The sequence below is a fragment of the Poecile atricapillus genome, chromosome Z (assembly GCF_030490865.1).
Source record: "Poecile atricapillus isolate bPoeAtr1 chromosome Z, bPoeAtr1.hap1, whole genome shotgun sequence".
In the NCBI taxonomy this organism is placed as follows: domain Eukaryota; kingdom Metazoa; phylum Chordata; class Aves; order Passeriformes; family Paridae; genus Poecile; species Poecile atricapillus.
Window position 1 is genome coordinate 98,618,721 of NC_081289.1, and position 18,377 is coordinate 98,637,097.

General features: G+C 41.0%; 1 protein-coding gene across 3 annotated transcripts; it reads left to right on the plus strand.

The window, feature by feature from the left end:
• The first annotated feature begins 9,212 nt into the window (after positions 1–9,212).
• Positions 9,213–15,971, plus strand: SMN1 (survival of motor neuron 1, telomeric). Of its 3 annotated transcripts, none has more exons than XM_058864088.1 (9): positions 9,213–9,363; positions 9,454–9,525; positions 9,613–9,738; positions 10,026–10,226; positions 10,608–10,754; positions 11,784–11,855; positions 12,376–12,486; positions 14,662–14,747; positions 15,367–15,971. In XM_058864088.1, exons 1-8 carry the CDS (start codon positions 9,304–9,306, stop codon positions 14,716–14,718), a joined length of 846 nt encoding a protein of 281 aa, XP_058720071.1. In that variant the 5' UTR covers positions 9,213–9,303; the 3' UTR covers positions 14,719–14,747; positions 15,367–15,971. The 3 variants fall into 3 exon arrangements, with proteins under 3 accessions (XP_058720071.1, XP_058720073.1, XP_058720074.1); XM_058864090.1 differs by having other exon boundaries at positions 15,784–15,971; XM_058864091.1 differs by lacking the exons at positions 9,213–9,363; positions 14,662–14,747; positions 15,367–15,971 and having other exon boundaries at positions 9,424–9,525; positions 12,376–12,600.
• Positions 15,972–18,377: the final 2,406 nt, after the last annotated feature.

Consider the following 18,377-nt stretch of genomic DNA (forward strand, 5'->3'; position numbering starts at 1 on the left):
TTGAGTTACAGACTTTGATGGTGTACAAAAGTGACTCAATCGAGTCCTGATCCTAACACAGAGAAGCTGTAGGCTTGTTGTTAATGAGTTCCAGTGGAAGCAGATCTCGAAATTGTCATGCCACTAAAATGATTTGAAATCACTGCTTACACTGCCTCAGGAATAAGTTAGTGTGGAAGAACTCAGCCTTTGCTTCATAGGCATGCTTGAGGATGTTGTGTATTGACCAGGGGAAAACTGTTGAGGAAGCTTCCCTGTCTGACCATCCAGGAGGCACTCTGGCAGTCACATTCACACCACCTGAGCTGGGAATGAAGCCCCTTCACACTACACCACTCACAGCCCAGGATTCCTTACCAGTTCAACCCCAAGTTTCCCATAGCAGTGTCAAAGATCCTGATCTTTAATATAATTTCATCTTGGTGCAGTAACTGACAGGTGCCTCTGTGGAGGGACCCTAAACAAAAGCAACCCCTGGGATTTTATACCCTCATAGTCCAGGGGGTGGGTCCTGGCTCCTACCATGCCTCAGGTCCCTGGCTGGTGCCACAGATCCCTGTGCCCTTTGTCTTGGCAGTGGGTTGGCAGTTCACAGCCTCTTGCCTTGGGCTCCCGCGGCAGCTGCACTTGGAGCTGCCTCCACAGAATGTGCTCCTCAGCAACTGATTTAGTCTCTAGAGACAGCTTTTGAAGCCTTTGCTTTTTAAGCTGTGTTCCATCCACGTGCGTTCATTTATTGGTAACAGGCCCTGGCGCAGCTTGAGGAGAACTGGAAGGAAAATGTAGCTGGTGCTAGCAATGTAACACCTGCAGACGCTAAGAAATTAAGCAAATTCACAGAATCACAGAATTTTTAGGGTTGGAAGGCACCTGTGGAGATCATCCAGTCCAAGCCCCCTGCCAAGGAATGCACCCAGGTGCGGTTTGCATGTCCCCAGACAGCGAGACTCCGTGACCTCCCTAGGCAGCCTGCTCCAGTGCTCTGCCACCCTCAGTGAAAAGTTCTTTGTCATATTGAGATGGAACTTCTCGTATTTTAGTTTCTTAAAAACGAGATTCACTTAATAAATTATAAAAAGAATTTAATATAAATAAAAAGACAATTAGGAGACAAAAGGAATAAAGCAAAGGGTTAAAACGGCCGGGTGCCCTGGCCAGTTGCCAGGAACACACCTGGTATCTCAGAGACTCTTCCTTTTATCTTCCCCTGCTGTGAGGGGTTAATGCATATTCAAAGCGTGTTCCCTCCCCGGTTCCGCTTTCTTAGGATATGTTCTTGTACAATTTTATTTTCTGCTGGTCAGTACTATTTTTGCTGGTCATCATGATTCATGCTGATCAGCATTACTTTGGAGTTTGGTTTCTTCTCCTCTGGAAATGTTCGATAAGGGCATAGGCCCCTCATCCTTCTTTTGAGGGTAGCTGGTCTTGCTGATAACAGTTTGGGCTCTATTGTTTTCCTGATAACAGCTTGGGCCCCACTGTCCTTGCCCTCTGGGGTTTCCTTGCATTGTACCTAGGAAATTCTTTTAAGCTTAAGACTTGTTAGTAAGAAAAAAGTACATACATAGCTAAAAGTATTTAACATATAAGATTCATCCGCGAAAGCCAATATCACAATACAAATTTATAACAAACCCCTCCTCTTCTTTTTTTATAAATCATTTGGCTTGAGCAATAATTCTTGTTTTCTAGCTTCTAGCACTCGTTCATTTTTTTTTTTTTTTTCACAAATCAATTTAGCTTCTTCCAACGGATCTTTCACATTATTTTGTTTTCTTAATACCATGATTTTTTTGTTTTTGCCATTCCAGATGTAGCTAATTTTAAGTCTGTAGGCATTTGCTATGCCCTAAAATATACTGGTGATCAGCCAATTTAAACAGGGGATTAAACAAAGAAGAAATATTAAACCAGCTGTAGCACTGCTACAAGGGGAAGAAACTTAGCTTCTTCTACTACTTTATCCCCAATACATTATCTCACCCATTAGTGGCTATTACTGATTTTCATTTTTGGACTGGCACATGGGCCATTTTTCTGATACCTTTGGCGATATCTAGAATGGCTTTTTTTTTTTTTTTTTTTTTATTGTCATTGAAAACAACAATCTTATGTATTAATTTTCTCACAAAACACCCCTTCTTTTAGCCAATAAATAGTTTAAAGCCAGCTTACTCTGATATATTGCAGCTCTGGCTTTTCATCTCTGAAGGGCTATTAGTTCCATAGCCCCAGCTGTTTTATTGGTTATGATTTCTACAACAGCTTGGAGTTTCATAATGCAAAAATTAGGGTTTGATATCCCCAACTTCCATCTTGTGCTCAAGAATGTTTCCAATATGTGTTCAGGGGCCATTTCTCATCTCCCCATTTTTGAGGTGCTCAAAACTATTCTCTTTTATTTCTTTTTAGGACCTCAAAAACCAACACCCCCAATTGATTTGTCTCATTCTGACAAAAGGAAAAATTCTGGTTGAATCATTCCCAGAGTACAATTCCCCTTCCATTGCGAAGGGAGCTTTGGGTATGCTCTTTTCTCACATATCCCAAAATAAGACATCTGGTGCTTTCTAATAGTCATTTTTCTGTTGATTTATATTTCTCTAAAATTTGGCTATTTCTGGGATTCCAGAGTAAGGATTTTTCCCTGTACTATTGCACTGGGAGAATCTGGTTCTATTACCATGCACACAATTTTTCTTTTACTTTCTTTTGGGTTTAATACAGAGTTGGTTTCTCTGGAACTTACTATGTACAAGTTTTATTACCAACTTTATACTTTTTACTAGGAGTATTTCTTACTTCATGAAGAAATTTTCTCCATTTAATTGCTGTTTGAGCTTTGCTTACAGGTCCTGATATGAGGTTAATACAGGTCTAGGTTGCTGTGTTGGCTTTATCTTTTCACTTACCATTTGCTCTCTTACCAAATCTTGGTTATTTCTCCTGGCAACAACTGTGAAGCAAATCCATCTTTTTCTCCTTTTGGGCAGTTGTTTTCTAATCTGTTACTACTTGTTCCTAGATTTTCTGTGGTCTAATATTTTCCCTTTTATGCATACAGGTACTTAATTTGGATGGGTTATAGCAGTGATTATTGATACTGGTGTGGGTAATAAGAAAGAAACCCCGGTGTCTTTCCATGTAAAGCTTTCAATAGCATTTGTAACATGGCTTTGCTGGTGTCTCAAAAGGGAAAAGGATAAGTGACAGAAGAAGGAATAATAGGGGTCCAGTATGGCTTACACTCCCACCCACTCTGCCTATGAGGTTGCAGCTCACAGCAGGTGTTTATATTCTTCTTGGTGGCGAGTTGTAGTGGTCAATCTGGTCTTGCCCCCTATTTCCTTGTCACTTCCTCTTTTGTAATTTCCAAGCAAATTTCTTTCGACACCTTTTAACAGCAGTTTCCCACAGTTCTTCAGGTATTTCTCACAGTTCCTCAGGTATTTCCCACTCAACACGCACTAGTAATTTCCCATCTGTAAAAAAAGTTATTATTTAATAGATTTGGCACCTAACACTTCCTGCAATGAGAGGCTTAACTTTGTGAACCACAATACCTATTATTTTTTTTTTAATTTAAACACTTATATTTAATCTAGATAGCATGTCTCGTATTGGGATTTAGACAAGGTATATGATGTGGCACTGATGGAAGTTGTGGTTCTCCCCCCTGCTTTATACAATTCACAGGCAAAAGCAAAAAATATACGAGGATTTCCCCACCAAAACAGCCCCAGTTCTCCTGTTTGGAGTGGAAGTTTTCCTCCCACCAAGATCGATATCGAAAGTGTCTCAGAACTTGTCCAGGCAGGACTTGAAACCACTGATACAGGCTTGGTCTCACTTCCCAATTAGTCGTGATTCTTTGCTCATTCCTTGGATCCTGTGGATTGTCCCAATTCATTACCACCCAGCCCCCGCTTTAGAGTCAATTTGGTATCACCCGGCTCAGAAGTTATAGTCCACTCCTCAGGTCTTTTCACAGGTCCCTTGATTCTGTTGGCGTGGATCCAACTTCACTCTTTGGTTTAGATTGCAGCTTCTCTGCCTTAATTATCAGTAGTACCTGAAAACGATTTCTTAATAACACAGGGAGAGTGAAAACATCACATTAAAATTTTCCATCAGTATTCTTTAAAATTCTTGGGTTAAACGAAATTTAACATTAAACCTAGGAGCCAGTCTCTTTCTGCATGTTCAAATTAGTTAAACAAGAAAGGCTAGGTTAGTCTTAACTTCAAATAAATTACATTTATTACCTTTTTATTCTTTAGTTAATATTTACTTGTTTAGCTTCACAAACTTCTTTTATCAGTTTCTTAGAACGAACCCCTTCCTTTTAACAACAAGAGTAAAAGAAAGGAACGGGAAAAAAAGAAAAAAATAAGAGAAAAAAAAGAGATCTTATTTCAAGAAATTAAACACCTTGATGAGGTTTTCAGAACCTAACAAGCAAGACTGTTTTTGCTTTGGTCCTATCACACCGGTTTGTTTCTCGGCTTTTGTTCTGTTCTTTCTTTCTCATTCACAGCAGTTTTTCAGGCTATCTCTCTCCCCCTCTGCTGCCGCAGCTCTGGGCTGAGCAAGTTCTATTCAGCCGCTCGCTCTGCAGGGAGGGGCCCATAGGCTGTCACTTGCGTGCTGACCCTGGGGCAAAGCTCGTGTCCCCTCTCTCTCCCCTGCGCCATCCCTTCACACACAGGACTGGCATTTTTAAACACTCAGCTCCCACCACAGCCGAGGGGCAGAGCTTGGAGTCCACAGTGCTCTGGTGTGGGGCTCCTCTGCTGTGCCAGCTCGCTCCTCAGCAGCAATCCTCACCCAGCACCGCTGCCGGGCCGGCGAGTGCTGCCGGCACCTCGCACCCCTCGAGACCCCGGCACAGACACGGCGGGTCCCGCTCCAGCAGCGCCCCTCACGAACCGCGCTCTGCACCCTTCACATCGGCTGGGAGAGGACCGGGAACCACCGCTCCGGGCCCCGCTGTTCGCCACTCACAGGGACCGGGTCCTGCTACAGCCGCTTTTACATAAAAGCAATAAAACAACACCTAAACCCAGCGCTCCAGATGTTCCTAACATCTCTTATTTCAAGCACAATTCTCACCTCTAATCGCACTTGAAAGTTTCTCTCCTCACAAGCCAGTGCTCACTCTTTGGAGCCAACAAGACACTTTTCGCTCTTTTTCTAAAAATCTTTACAACTCTACTGAAAGGGATCGCAGAGTTCTCTCTCTCTCGGCCACTATCATCTCGCCACTCTACACCACATCCCTCCAGAATCTCTACTACACAAATTACTCTGCTTCAGAATCAACTACAGATTCCAACACCTCCTTTTGGGGACCCTCCCCAAAGCCATCAAAGGCGCTAGACACAGAGACCAGTCAGCTAGCCAGCTACCTTTACTAACTAAAACAAACCTGCAGTTACTATTTCCACTCCCTTGAGCAGATCTTCCGTCAAGCTAGAAATGAAGACACAGACATCATTCTTCTCTAAATTTTCTTCTACAAGTACAAAGGAGTCTATTCTCACACAGCTGCTTAATGTGAATAATTTCTAGGGTAACTTTTCTCATGACAAGATATGATCAGGTCTTTTATTTTTATAGGCATTTAGATACATTGACAAGTTTCTGACAATACCTTTATGTTTCAACAGTACTTGCAGCTTATATACTATGAACCATCTATAGCAAGAACCAGTCTTACAATTGTTTTCAAACTCTTCTTTCACAAAATAAGACTCATTTTTAAATTAACACATGTATTTATTAAAATAGACTAAGTTTAGAGTCTTTATAACTCTCTTCTCAATTCAAAACACCAACAATCTTAATTCTAATCTTTTAACTGGGTCTACTTCTGCTTCTATAATAAGCACAGCTACAAAACAACAAAAGAACTCCTAGAGACATGTGCACCCTCTTGGCAAATTCAAAAGAACAAGAAATCATGGCAGTTCTGAGCCTGATCTTCAACTAAACACACCATCACAAGAACTTTTTAGAAATCATCAGAGAGATGATCAGCATTTCATATTGTGAAAAGAGAGACAAAATAATTTTCAGCAGCAGAAAAAAGATTTACAACAACCTACAGGATTTTGCTTTTAGGCTGGCACCAGGTTCTGCTGTTAAGAACCATGGGCTGTGCCCATCAGCACGGGACACAAACAACATTAGGGTTAACAGCTCTAACACTTATTGACACACTGGTAAGTTTCCACTTTAAGGAGTGAGTACTATGCAAATTACTGTAACTTGCCTTTAAAATTAAAATCAACCACAAAATTCTACGATATTCACTAAAGTAAAGAAATTGGAAGGCATACTAAGAAATTGGTTTGTTTCTCTACAAAATAAATATTGCAGTCACTCAAGAAAAAAAACAAACAGAGCTTATTTCTTTTTCTATTTTCTCCCAGGATGCATTTCTTGGAATTCTTCTAAGCACCCCTCCAAACTTCTCTGTTTTTCCTGAAATTTCAAATTTCAAGCACTGACACAGCTTACTGCTGCAGAAGCCCACAGCACAATCACACACGGAATTCTCTCAGAACCCGGTAAAACAAAGGCTTGCAACTTGCAGCTCCCTTGGTTTGGAGCTGATACCATACGCCAGTACTGCTCCATATCTCACTCACACATCTGGCTAAGAAAAATCTCTCTGAGACAGTTTTACACCAGTTTTTACTCTCGGAATCACAGAACTTAATGTGCCCGAGGTCTCATAAGACCCCGGCCTAGAAAACCTGGGTCCCAGAGGGACTCACCCAGCTCTCTCACCATTGGGCATGTTCCCGGCCTGTTTCACAGCTTCAGGAGGTTCCAGGAGTCACTGAGAGCTCCTCCGATCCCCCTGTGCCTGGAGCAGGGAACCCGAACCAGCATCTGTGGTTCAATCCAGCCTGCCTGCAGCCACCAGAACAACCCAAACACAGCTCTGCGGCTTGAAAGCTCCAAAATAAGTTTAAACGATCCAGGGGCACCAAGACCTAGACGGCCTTTTGCTCTTGCCTTACTCAAAATGGACGGGCTGGGCTCATCCCCTCAGGGCACCCTCCATGCCCGGATCTTATCAGGGTTCGGCCTGACTCACCGCCGGCCAGAGCTCCAGGAGTTCCCCTGCACTCCTGAGGCTGACCCGCCACTCCGTCTCAATAGCTCGATGGGGAGTAGCTCTGGGAGCACGATCTCCCAGGAAAACCTTTCACAGCCGCCACAGTGGGGCAAAAAAAAAACTTCTAAAAAAAAAACAAAACAAAAAAACCCTCCAAAAAACCAAAAACCAAACAACTCCAAATGCTGAATCACATACCAAAGCGACCTACCCCCACAAGCAGCTCTTGTTGCCCAGGGGGAGGAAAGGCGCGAAGATCACCACTAAAGATAACCTTGGCTCTGCTCTGAGACCAGAGCTGCTATCCTGCTGAGAACAGATTTGATACAACACCCCCGCGGCTCCTGGGTTACAAGCCCCAGTTCTGGTTTGCCACCCTGGGGCTCCAATACAGGAGCTCGCAGGGAGGAAGCGAATGTGTCCCCACCGTGATCCAGTCCCTGTGGAAACATCGACTCGTGTTCACTCTTACTCCAGCACAGCACAGAAAAACCTTTCCTCTTTAGCAACACAATTAAAAAAAAAAACCAAACTTTAACACAACAATCACACCTATTTACGCATTCTCACATCTGTTCATTCACTCCACCCAGTCACAGCAAGACAATAAGGTGCTCTTTATTTCCCAGTTACTTGTTAATATCCCCCCATGGGCACTGTAATATGTCAAATATCTCAAGTTTCTTGGATTATTCCTCAATTTGGCAGTTTTAAGTCTAAATTTCTTGGATTTAATCCTCAACTTGACAAAGTTTTAGAAGATCTACATTTTACTCTGTTTTTCCCAGTGGATTGTGCCAGGAAAACCTTCGGCTCCCTTTTCCGAGGGGCTAACCCCTCCCCTGAGACCCAGTCCCAGTAACCCCGGGGGTATCTTGCAACCCCCGCTTCCCGCTCCCCCAAAGATTACTTACAATCCGTTTTCTTCTTTGGGTCTTCGTGCACAAGAATTATGGAGCAAAAATACCGCGGTTTAGGGAGCCTTTTTCCCTTTTCCTTTGCTTTATTTCTTCTCCTTCTTGTCCTCGGGGTCTTGACCTGCAGCCGCTCGGTCCACGCTAGGAGAAACGGAGCGGGGTCTGCTGAACTCAGCAGGGGCGCGCCTGTTCCCCGTTCTGGATCTCCGGTGGTCCTAGAGGTGAGGTACTTATCCCGGACAGAGCCCCCAAAATTCTTAAAAACGAGATTCACTTAATAAATTATAAAAAGAATTTAATATAAATAAAAAGACAATTAGGAGACAAAAGGAATAAAGCAAAGGGTTAAAACGGCCGGGTGCCCTGGCCAGTTGCCAGGAACACACCTGGTATCTCAGAGACTCTTCCTTTTATCTTCCCCTGCTGTGAGGGGTTAATGCATATTCAAAGCGTGTTCCCTCCCCGGTTCCGCTTTCTTAGGATATGTTCTTGTACAATTTTATTTTCTGCTGGTCAGTACTATTTTTGCTGGTCATCATGATTCATGCTGATCAGCATTACTTTGGAGTTTGGTTTCTTCTCCTCTGGAAATGTTCGATAAGGGCATAGGCCCCTCATCCTTCTTTTGAGGGTAGCTGGTCTTGCTGATAACAGTTTGGGCTCTATTGTTTTCCTGATAACAGCTTGGGCCCCACTGTCCTTGCCCTCTGGGGTTTCCTTGCATTGTACCTAGGAAATTCTTTTAAGCTTAAGACTTGTTAGTAAGAAAAAAGTACATACATAGCTAAAAGTATTTAACATATAAGATTCATCCGCGAAAGCCAATATCACAATACAAATTTATAACAAGTTCATGGCCATTACTGCTTGTCCTGTCGCTGATTACCACTGAAAAGAGTCTGGCACCATCCTCTGGGCCCCTGCCTTGGAGATACTTGTTTGTTTTGATGAGATCCTCTCAGTCTTCTCTAGACTGAACAGGCCCAAGTCCTACATTCCTGCTCACGAGAGAGATTCTCCAGACTCCAAATCATCTTCGTGACCCTTTGCTGGGCCCTTTCCAGTATGCCTGTCCTTCCATTACTGAGGAGCCCAGTACTGAGCACAGCAGCAATTCCTCCCCTCGCCTGTCGCTGGCTCGGTGCCAGCTCCCGCTCCGCAGCTGCCCAGGGCGGCTCGCCTGGCGGAGCAGGCCCAGACCAGCACGCGCGGCCGCGCCCCTTCCGGCGGCGGGGCGCGCTCGGGGCTCGGCGCATGCGCGGCGGGCGCGCGGCCATGGCGGACGGGGTGCTGTTCCGGCGCGGCACCGGGCAGGTGGGAACGGGAATGAGGCCGGGAGCGGGGCGGGAGCGGGGCCGGGAGCGGGGCCTTGCGATGGCGCTAAAGGCTATGTGGCTTCCCCAGAGCGACGACTCGGACATCTGGGACGACACGGCCCTCATCAAGGCGTACGACAAGGCGGTGGCCTCCTTCAAGGTAAGGGTTCGGAGCGGCCGTGGCTGGATCCTGGGGCTGAGGCCGCTGGATTGGCATTTATTGGTTTTTTTCTTTCTCTTCCCTAAGAATGCCTTAAAGAATGGGGAGTGCTCAGAGCCTTCAGACAAGCAGGAGCAGCGCATGATGATAAAGAGAAAAAACCATAAAAAGAACAGAAATAGAAACAAGAGCAATACAGCGCCTTTGAAACAGGTCGTCTCACTTGTAAATGCCAGTGGTGCTCGTACTGCATGGTGGTACTTCGGTACTCGGAAGTAGTTGCTTTATCACCTTGAGAGTAACGTTTTGAGATGGTGGTGTGGGGTGATAACGTTATAAACTTTATTTTTAGGTTATGTATAGAAATTTCATTAAATACAAAGGAAATGCTGTAGGTGGGATCCATATTTCTGGACCTTTTTAAAAGTAGTTTAGGAAAAGGCACCTTCTGTTCGTCCCTTGGTGTAGGTATTTACATGCTTCTCTTGCTTCTGTTGCAGTGGAAAGTTGGTGACAGCTGCAGTGCTGTTTGGTCTGAGGATGGTAATTTGTATCTAGCAACTATTACCTCCATCAACCAGAAGAGAGGCACATGTGTTGTCACTTACACAGGATATGGAAATCAGGAGGAGCAGAACCTGTCTGATCTACGTCCTCCAACCAGAGATGAAACAGTAAATGGGATGAGCCATTCTGGGGAGGTGAGGGACTTTTTCATTCTTCTATAAAGAAATGGGAAAGCACGAGAGTCACTTATTTTAGTATGTCTGGTAGCACTGCTTGTGTTCAGCATGAGAAGCGATGCACAGTTCTGTTGTAAACAGACACAAGCTGATGGAGGGAATGAATGCATCCCTTTACTTTTTGAACTCAGCATGGAAGAAAGGGAGGGGACAACAAGAAATTCACCAGTGAAAGATAGCATAACTCAAATGGTGAGCAGATAAAGCTCCTGAGTAGGTCTGGGAGGGCTAGAGAAGGGAGATGGATGTGAATGGGACTTTCCAAACTATTTCACACTAAAATTGCTTGCTCCTAGACTCCTGTTTAGTGCATTTCATAAAAACGTCTTTGTCTTCTAGAATGAAAATGAGACTCCATATTCAACAGATGAAAGTGAAAAATCTTCCCAGTCATCTCGAAACAAAAATGACTGCACAAAAGCAAGATTTTCCCCTCAGAACTTGAGATTTCCTACACCACCACCACCACCACCAGGCCTAGGAAGGGTAAGCTCAACCTTAATATAAATACTTTATTACCATTGTTAAGACTGGTATTTTTGTGTGAATTCTGAGACAATATGATAGTATCTAGCATTGTCTAGAATTCAATTAGCAGCATTTTGAGAATGGGTGTACAGATATGCATGTCAGTATCTGTTGGTCTGCCCTTTTGTAATAATTTGGCCACAGTATAGCCTTTCTGCACTGCTGCTGTCTAGTGAGGAGAACCTTCTGGTCCTTAGCTAACACTTGCTTTCCTATTGCCTTTTAATTTAAAAGAGAGATATTGTTCCATGGATTCTGGTGGTGTGATTAATGACAGTGCTGTTTATGCTTTAAGATTTTGCATTTTCTAGCCAGTCAGTATGTTAAACTTCACAGGAGAGGTCATAAAAGCCTCTCAGCTGTAGCTGCTCTCTTGAATTAGGAGTGAATGGGGTATTGATACACCCTTCGGTTATCCTGTTGTGTAGGAGTCCAAGTAATAGTATAGTTGTTTTCTAAAACACAGTGTTATGTTTTCTAAATATTACTGTTTGTGCAAGATTTCTTTATAAGGTTTTACTTTATCTTTTCTTCTTTTCTATCCATAGATTTGTATCCAGATCTTTATTTAAGGACTTTCACTAGCATAGTGGAATTTAGTCAACTTTTGCCCCATCCACACAGGAACAGAGAAATTATCTCTTTGCCTGTGTGAATATTTGATCTGTTTCTTCCTGTTGAGAGTGTGGCCCTTGACTTCCACTTAGGAAAACCTTTTAAAAATGCTTCTATTAATCAGAGCCCTGTTTCAGCAGTGTTTACCTCAGTGACATGAGTAATCTTAAGTTGTGCATCTCAAATTACAGAATGTGTCTCAGAAATAGCTACTGTCTGTATTTTCATTAAATTGCTGGGGTATGTTGTCTATTGTTTAAAGTATATGAATTGGTATATAATCTTAAATAAATTCTCTTAAGTAAAATCCTAATACCCCAAATTCCCTTTTAATTTGTACTGATTCACTTTTTTTTTTTTTTTCCCATGTAGTCTGGATCAAAATTCAAGGCACCTCCATCATTTTTATCTTGCTGGCCCCCACCCTTCCCAGCAGGACCACCAGTAAGTGACAGAAGAATGGGGAATGAGTATTAGTGATCTCAGGTTTTCTCACTGAATGTGCTCACTACCTGTGTTTTTAGAACACATTTGTTCTGTTTGCCTGTATTTTTCACATATTTGTTAACATATGCAAATATTATGATAATCTAATGTACAAGGTCTGATTTTTACTCATTTCCGTGACATTTTCATACTCATTTCAGTGAAGCTGTTGGTAAGAATATCAAGGGGTAAATTATTTGAAGAAACTGCACTTTATATTAACAGCATTTCATTGAAGAAGATAGTATTTTCCCCGAGTAACACTTTTTGTGAGCAGTTAAGCTATGGGAGTCTTGTTTTTCCTAGGCTTTGGAAATCACATGTTTTCAGAAAACACCATCTTTGACTCCTTTTCAGAGAACAAATTAAGGATATGTTCCTATTTTTCAGTTTTATGTTTTAATCTTTTAGAATTAGGTGCACTCTATTCTGGGAAACACCCTATTGAAACGTAGACATTTCCTTTGTGGTTTCTTAGTTGATTCCTCCTCCACCACCCATGAGGCCAGACTCTGCTGAGGACGACGAAGCATTGGGGAGCATGTTGATAGCCTGGTACATGAGTGGTTACCACACTGGATATTACCTGGTATGTGCTGCTGTGGTTTTGAAGTGTCTTGGTAATTTTGCACTGCTGTTGGTGCTCCTGTTCGCAGCAAGAAGCCATAGAGGGAGTGCTGCTTTTTAGGTCTCTTATTCTAATTTACAGTCACTACATTTAAGGGTGTTTTCTATTGTATAAGTATTGTCATTGAGTAGAATTCATATTCTCAATTGTTGTGGTTTTAAACTACTAACAAAAATTACTTATTTTTTTGTTGTGAGATATGGATTAAAATAAGAGCAAAACAGGCTTAAAACTTAAAAGGAATAAAGACAGTTTATTAACAGACTATTAGAATAAGAATACCAAAAATAAACTTTCAGAAAACCCTTTTACTTCTTACTACTCAATTCTTTTTTTGTACACATAACAACATAGAGACAAAAAAATAGTTTTACAATCCTGGTGGTCAAAAACAGTCTCAATTTTTAGAGTCTTTTCATCAGTCCTTGTAGAGAAACAGAAGTCTCTTCCTGCTAATCCATGGAGTTTTTAGAGTCCACTCCTCCCATCTCACACTATTCTGAGGTGTGCAATGGGTCAAATTGAATCTAGGGATGTTATTTTTAAGGATAAGTGATTCAAAGGTAGAAATCCCCTTCAGTTGTTTCTGTGAGCCTTCCTGGAAAACAGCCATCTCTTTGGCTCTTTTAAGGCTTTAAAATCTTCACTTCACTCGCAAGTTCCAGCAACTCACAGCATTACAACCATCCTTCTTTTCTTTAAAGTCTACACTTTGAATACTCTATTCCTCCCATACTCTAGCCATGAATTAAAGGAGTCTTTAAACTACTGTTCATCTCCATAGCTGTAACAGAAAGACTTTTCAGCAACAAGCATCTTCTTTTTCCTCTCTTTCTTATTTAAACTTAACTCTTTTCTTCACTGTTTTTGGTAGTTTTATGATGTTTTACATGTTAATTGTCTCTCTTTCTCTGTCTGTTCTAAGAAAAAGGAGTAATCTGTTGTTTATCTAGGTAGTAAAGGAATTAAAAGAAGAAAGCTACAAAAGTTCATAGTGTCAAGTTTCAGTCTAGCAGCAGACCTTGAAAACTAAACTAAACTGCTAAACTCTGCTTTTCTCTCCTTCCCCCCCCCTCCCTGCGGCCTTGTCCCGGGCCTGGGGGGGGGGGGGGAAAGCCAAGACAGAGCTTGTTACCTCTCCAGAGCCAGAAACAAAAAGAGAGCGAGACAGCTCTGAGTGTACCTCTTAAGGGGGTGTTTACAAGTTGAATTCACTTTTTAATGGTCAGATCTGCTGTCAATTCTTGAAAATGACTGATAATTGGTCAGGAAGAAAAACTCCCATCAGTCACCAGTAGCTTCAACTTCCCCTTTTTTTACTCGGTCTTAAAGGTGAAGCTAACCCATGACAACAGTCACTACATTTAAGGGTGTTTTCTATTGTATAAGTATTGTCATTGAGTAGAATTCATATTCTCAATTCAGTGAGCCAGCATGTATATGTATATGTATTCTATATATATATATTTAGTTGATGTTTTTGTACTTTTTCCACTGTCAGGTACTTTTATGACCACTGTTTTACAGCCATTCTAAAACAACCAATTCTGTCTTTGTAGACAGGTGGAGTAAATATGTTTATTTTTCAGTAGTCTTCTATGTATTTTCTTTATGTATTTTTCTTTAGTATGAGTGGTAGTATCACATTTAAGATCAGATTTGGCACTTTTGCAGAGATAGTTCATCAATAATTGTTTCATTTCATTGTGAAGGTCCAGTAGAAACTGTCAGCATAGTTGTGAAAATCTGTGACTTGTATTATTGACTCATATTTTCATCTGTGCACTTAATGAAGAAAGAAAATGATGAAATTAACTCTTTGCACTGAGGAAGTTGGAAAGGGAGGATTTGGTGCTTCAGATTACATATAATTGTGGATTGCTTTAATTTACTTTCAAATGAACAAGAAGTATATATTTGAAGTATATATTTTGCATAGTCTTTGCGTATAAAAAACACATGTAGTTTGGCTTTTACTATTTTTAAACTGCCCATTCTGATTTCCAAAGAAAGTTAAAAACTGTTTGTGATTTGTAGAGGACTGAAAAAGATTGTCCAGAAATGTTTTTGTTCTGCAACTAAAGCTTTTATTTGCATGTTGGCAAAATCAAGATTTTACTAAATTGTATCCTGTAGGGTTTAAAACAAAGCCGAATGGAAGCATCGCTGGAGAGACAAACACATGCAAAGTAACCGAATATCCACCATTGTTCTGGAGGATTGTAAGTATTGCAGCTTTGTGGTAAATGAAGATACAGTCAAGTTTTGAACTCCCTTCAAAAACCTCTTGGCTTTGGGACTTCCATCCACTTTTATGGCTGTCAAGACTACTTCTGCCACTAGTAATCCCTTCTATGCTTAGCAGCTATGGAATTGTATTTTCGTGGCTAGAATGAAGGAAAGAATTCATTGCTCTGATGAGAGTTTTAACTACAGCATTTGTCTGCATAAGGATTAACAGTGCAGCTTATTTGAATTATTAATGGTTCATTGTGGGCTGTTTTGGGAACAAAAGGTTGTAAGTGAAATGCAGTTTTTTCATCTGTGTTTCCTTACACAGATGGGATGGTAGGTTGTAGCTAAACTTTATTTTCCGGACAAATTCAGTCCGGTAATGTTGAGCAGTTCAGTGCTCAGTACTTCAGTACCTGTGCTTGTATTTGAAATGCTTTGTCCAGAATTCTCCATTATATTGTTCACTTCCTTATAAAACAAAATTATATTCTCCTGGGGAATTGTTTTCTGATTTTCTGTGATAACATGTAATTTCTGTGTAATTTAGTAATTCTTTGTGTGTTTAAAAGCAAAAAGCTCTTTTTAATTTTTGCTTCTTTTTTAAAGCCAGGTACAAATCTTTTCCATTGAGAGGTGTGTATCACTTATGCATTGGGGATTGATGGTGAAGAACTGAATTTTTATCAAGACCATTAGTCATAATGTTTTCTTAACACTGAGCTGTCCCTGTTAACAAATAAATAATTTCAGACTAGTAATTAAATGTGCATTGAAATGAGCTATTTCTTAAAAGACCTCTAGTCAAATGTATTTCAGAAGCACTGCCACAGCAAAATACTTTTTACTTCCTTGAGGCAATTTCAAGACTTCTTATTGCATATTAGATTTAACTAATTAGATTAACTAAATTACATTTTGACCCCATGAGATAGATTTTGTTTATCTCTCAACATGTCTTGCATTCCTCAGACTTTCTGTCTGAATGGCAGCACCAGAACGACTGATTATGGTATCCTCTTTTAGGAGAAAGCTGTGCCAGCAATGTGTGTTGCAGTGGCCACTGGTGCCACTGGCGTGGACAACGGTGTACTGTTGTAGTAGGAGGGACATTTTACAGGTCTGATTAGAATCATGAAATTTGACAGCTGGTTTCAGAAAGGCTATTGTCTCATTTCAAATGTGTGAATAAAGTTCTACTTTTTAAACTTTGAGTTTAGGGATGTAATTTGTTTTGGGGTGCTTTTTATTTTGAGCTTCCATTGGCATCTCTTGGTTGGTTGGATGAATGGCTGAAATACAGCAGAAAGCTTGTATACATATATACATTATATTGCCTTTTTCTGAGTACCATTACTGGAAGCAAATTAGGGAAAGCCTGTGGAAAGGTATGTACGGACATGGATTTCAGCCCTTACAACGTAGGGCTGAATTTTACTTTACCCTACTCTTAGTAGATGCTGTAGCCACAAAACTAGGTAGTAATTTAGATTATGCCAGCGGTTTGCTTTTCAGGGAAATAGAGGTACGGACTTTACTACATTCACTTCCTTTTCCTACTGTGGTCATGTGTCAAAAAAATCAGTTTTCCTACAAGTAATTAAGCAAAAAAAGACTTACTCCTAACTTACCTAAGCTACTTTGAAGGCTTTTTTTTTTTTTATGTCTAGGTGACATAAATTACGACTGACTGCCGTGAGGTAAAGCTTCTAAATCATCTTTTCAGATTGCTGAAGAGGCAGAACTGCCTGGTTCTTCAATCAGTTATGTTGGTGTCTGACATTGTTAAAAGAAGTTTAGTTCAGTTTTTCTTCCGTTTTTTAACAGTAGTAAAATCTAACATACAATAGTTTTACTGCAGTTCTGACTTCAGTAAAGGGGTTTATGTTTTAAACAAATAAATCAGTCACACGAATCAAGTGCAAGCAAAATGACTGAGTAGAATATTAATAAACGGGTGTACAAGAAAGAGGTGAGTAATTCACACATGAGCGCTCACCACACTGAGAACTTCCAACAGCTGACCACTGGCAGGATATGTGACCTGGAAAGGAGCCTTCTCCTATCCCCACTGAAGATGTGAGGTGCTACAGGATAATCTGGGACTCATAGTCATGTCCTCTCCTGGCTGGGAAAATTAACCCTATCCTGGCTGGAACCAGGACAATACTTACTTGCAATGGAGCTGTACAGTTAATAATACAAGAGAAGGAAAAAAAACCCAAACCCTAACACTTCAAAACTTTTCTAGGATTGAAAAATTGGTGAAAAGGGAAAAACCCACTGCTAAGGTGATTTTAAACTCCTACACTAGGGGATCCTTCATTGTGATACTAGACATTTTAAGGGCCTCTATCAAGCAGCCAACCCACCATTGTTGTTGTCACAGGACCAGACAATCAAGAAAAAGTGACAAAAAACCACCATTGCTGCTACTCTGGCTGTGATCTGATGTGAACATGTGGATAGTTGCCACTTCTTTTAAGGCAGACACATTATCAAGCATTCTAAAGAAATGTCTGTTACAGTGGTTTGCTAACAGAGCTTTCTGAGCTTCTAGAGAAGATGCTCCAAAGCCATATGGGACATGAACAAATAAACAGTGATGCTAAGGTATGGTACATTAAAAACAACAAATTCGTTGCTGCTGGGTTGAGAACAAATAATAGAACTTTGAAATCTACACATTTGAGCACTGTTATACTCAGACTGAGGAGACTGATAAAGGATACTCTAGCAGGCATATCAATGCCTAGTAGAATAAGATACCAGTGTGTTTACAAGTGTTCAAATACCACTCTTACAGAACAAAGCAAATAAAACACTCACTTGTGCAGGCACTGGAGGTCAGACTGCAGAGATTGAGATACCAAGCATAACTATCACTCTCGGGCCTGAGTACCATCACATGAGCTTTCCAGCCTTGTCATATGGTCACCCTACTTACAAGATGAGACTCCTGTAATTAAATCACTATACTGAAATGTATGTCCAAAATAAAGGAAGATAATGTGACAGACTTGGCATTTGTTTTCAATCAAAAAATATTCTGGAGATACATAGTTTTAACAGCTAGAGCTTATAAGCCAATATAACGAGCAACAAAGATATGAAGCTCTATTTTAAGTCAGTCTGTTTTCCCACTGATTTTTCTTGTAATTTCCATTGCTTTGTAGAAGGGGAACTAAGAAGGCATTTCAATAGTGGTCTCACCAAAGTCCAGTATATAAGCAGGCTGAATATACTTTGAGAAGCAAGGTATATTTTGGGCTGTGTATAGAACAGGAAGAAGTAATACCCATTAAAATGACAATCTGAAATTGCTGTAAAGTATACAAACACGATTAATTTATCCTGAAGCAGTGTCTTTTCTACTCAGATACTTTTTACTTAATTTGAAATTCTCTCCTTTAAACTCACCTACTTCTAACAGGCCATCATCCTGCAGTCACAGGATAAATGGGAAGCATCTGAGGTGCAGCAGGTGTAGACACTGCTAAACTATCAGTTTGGCTGCAGATTTCATTCTTTTACCCTGCAGGAAGGATGCGCTCCTTCAGGTTAAGAAAAAAACCTAAATTTTATGCTGCAGAGAGAAGATGACCTTTCCTGCTAAGAAT

What these genes read in the sequence shown, in the direction of transcription:
- SMN1 (XM_058864091.1), top strand. Translation starts at nt 9,424, where the DNA reads ATGGCGCTAAAGGCTATGTGGCTTCCCCAGAGCGACGACTCGGACATC. An exon ending in AGGCGGTGGCCTCCTTCAAG is followed by an intron (nt 9,526 to 9,612) that starts GTAAGGGTTCGG and finishes CTCTTCCCTAAG; the next exon opens with AATGCCTTAAAGAATGGGGA. An exon ending in GGATGAGCCATTCTGGGGAG is followed by an intron (nt 10,227 to 10,607) that starts GTGAGGGACTTT and finishes TTTGTCTTCTAG; the next exon opens with AATGAAAATGAGACTCCATA.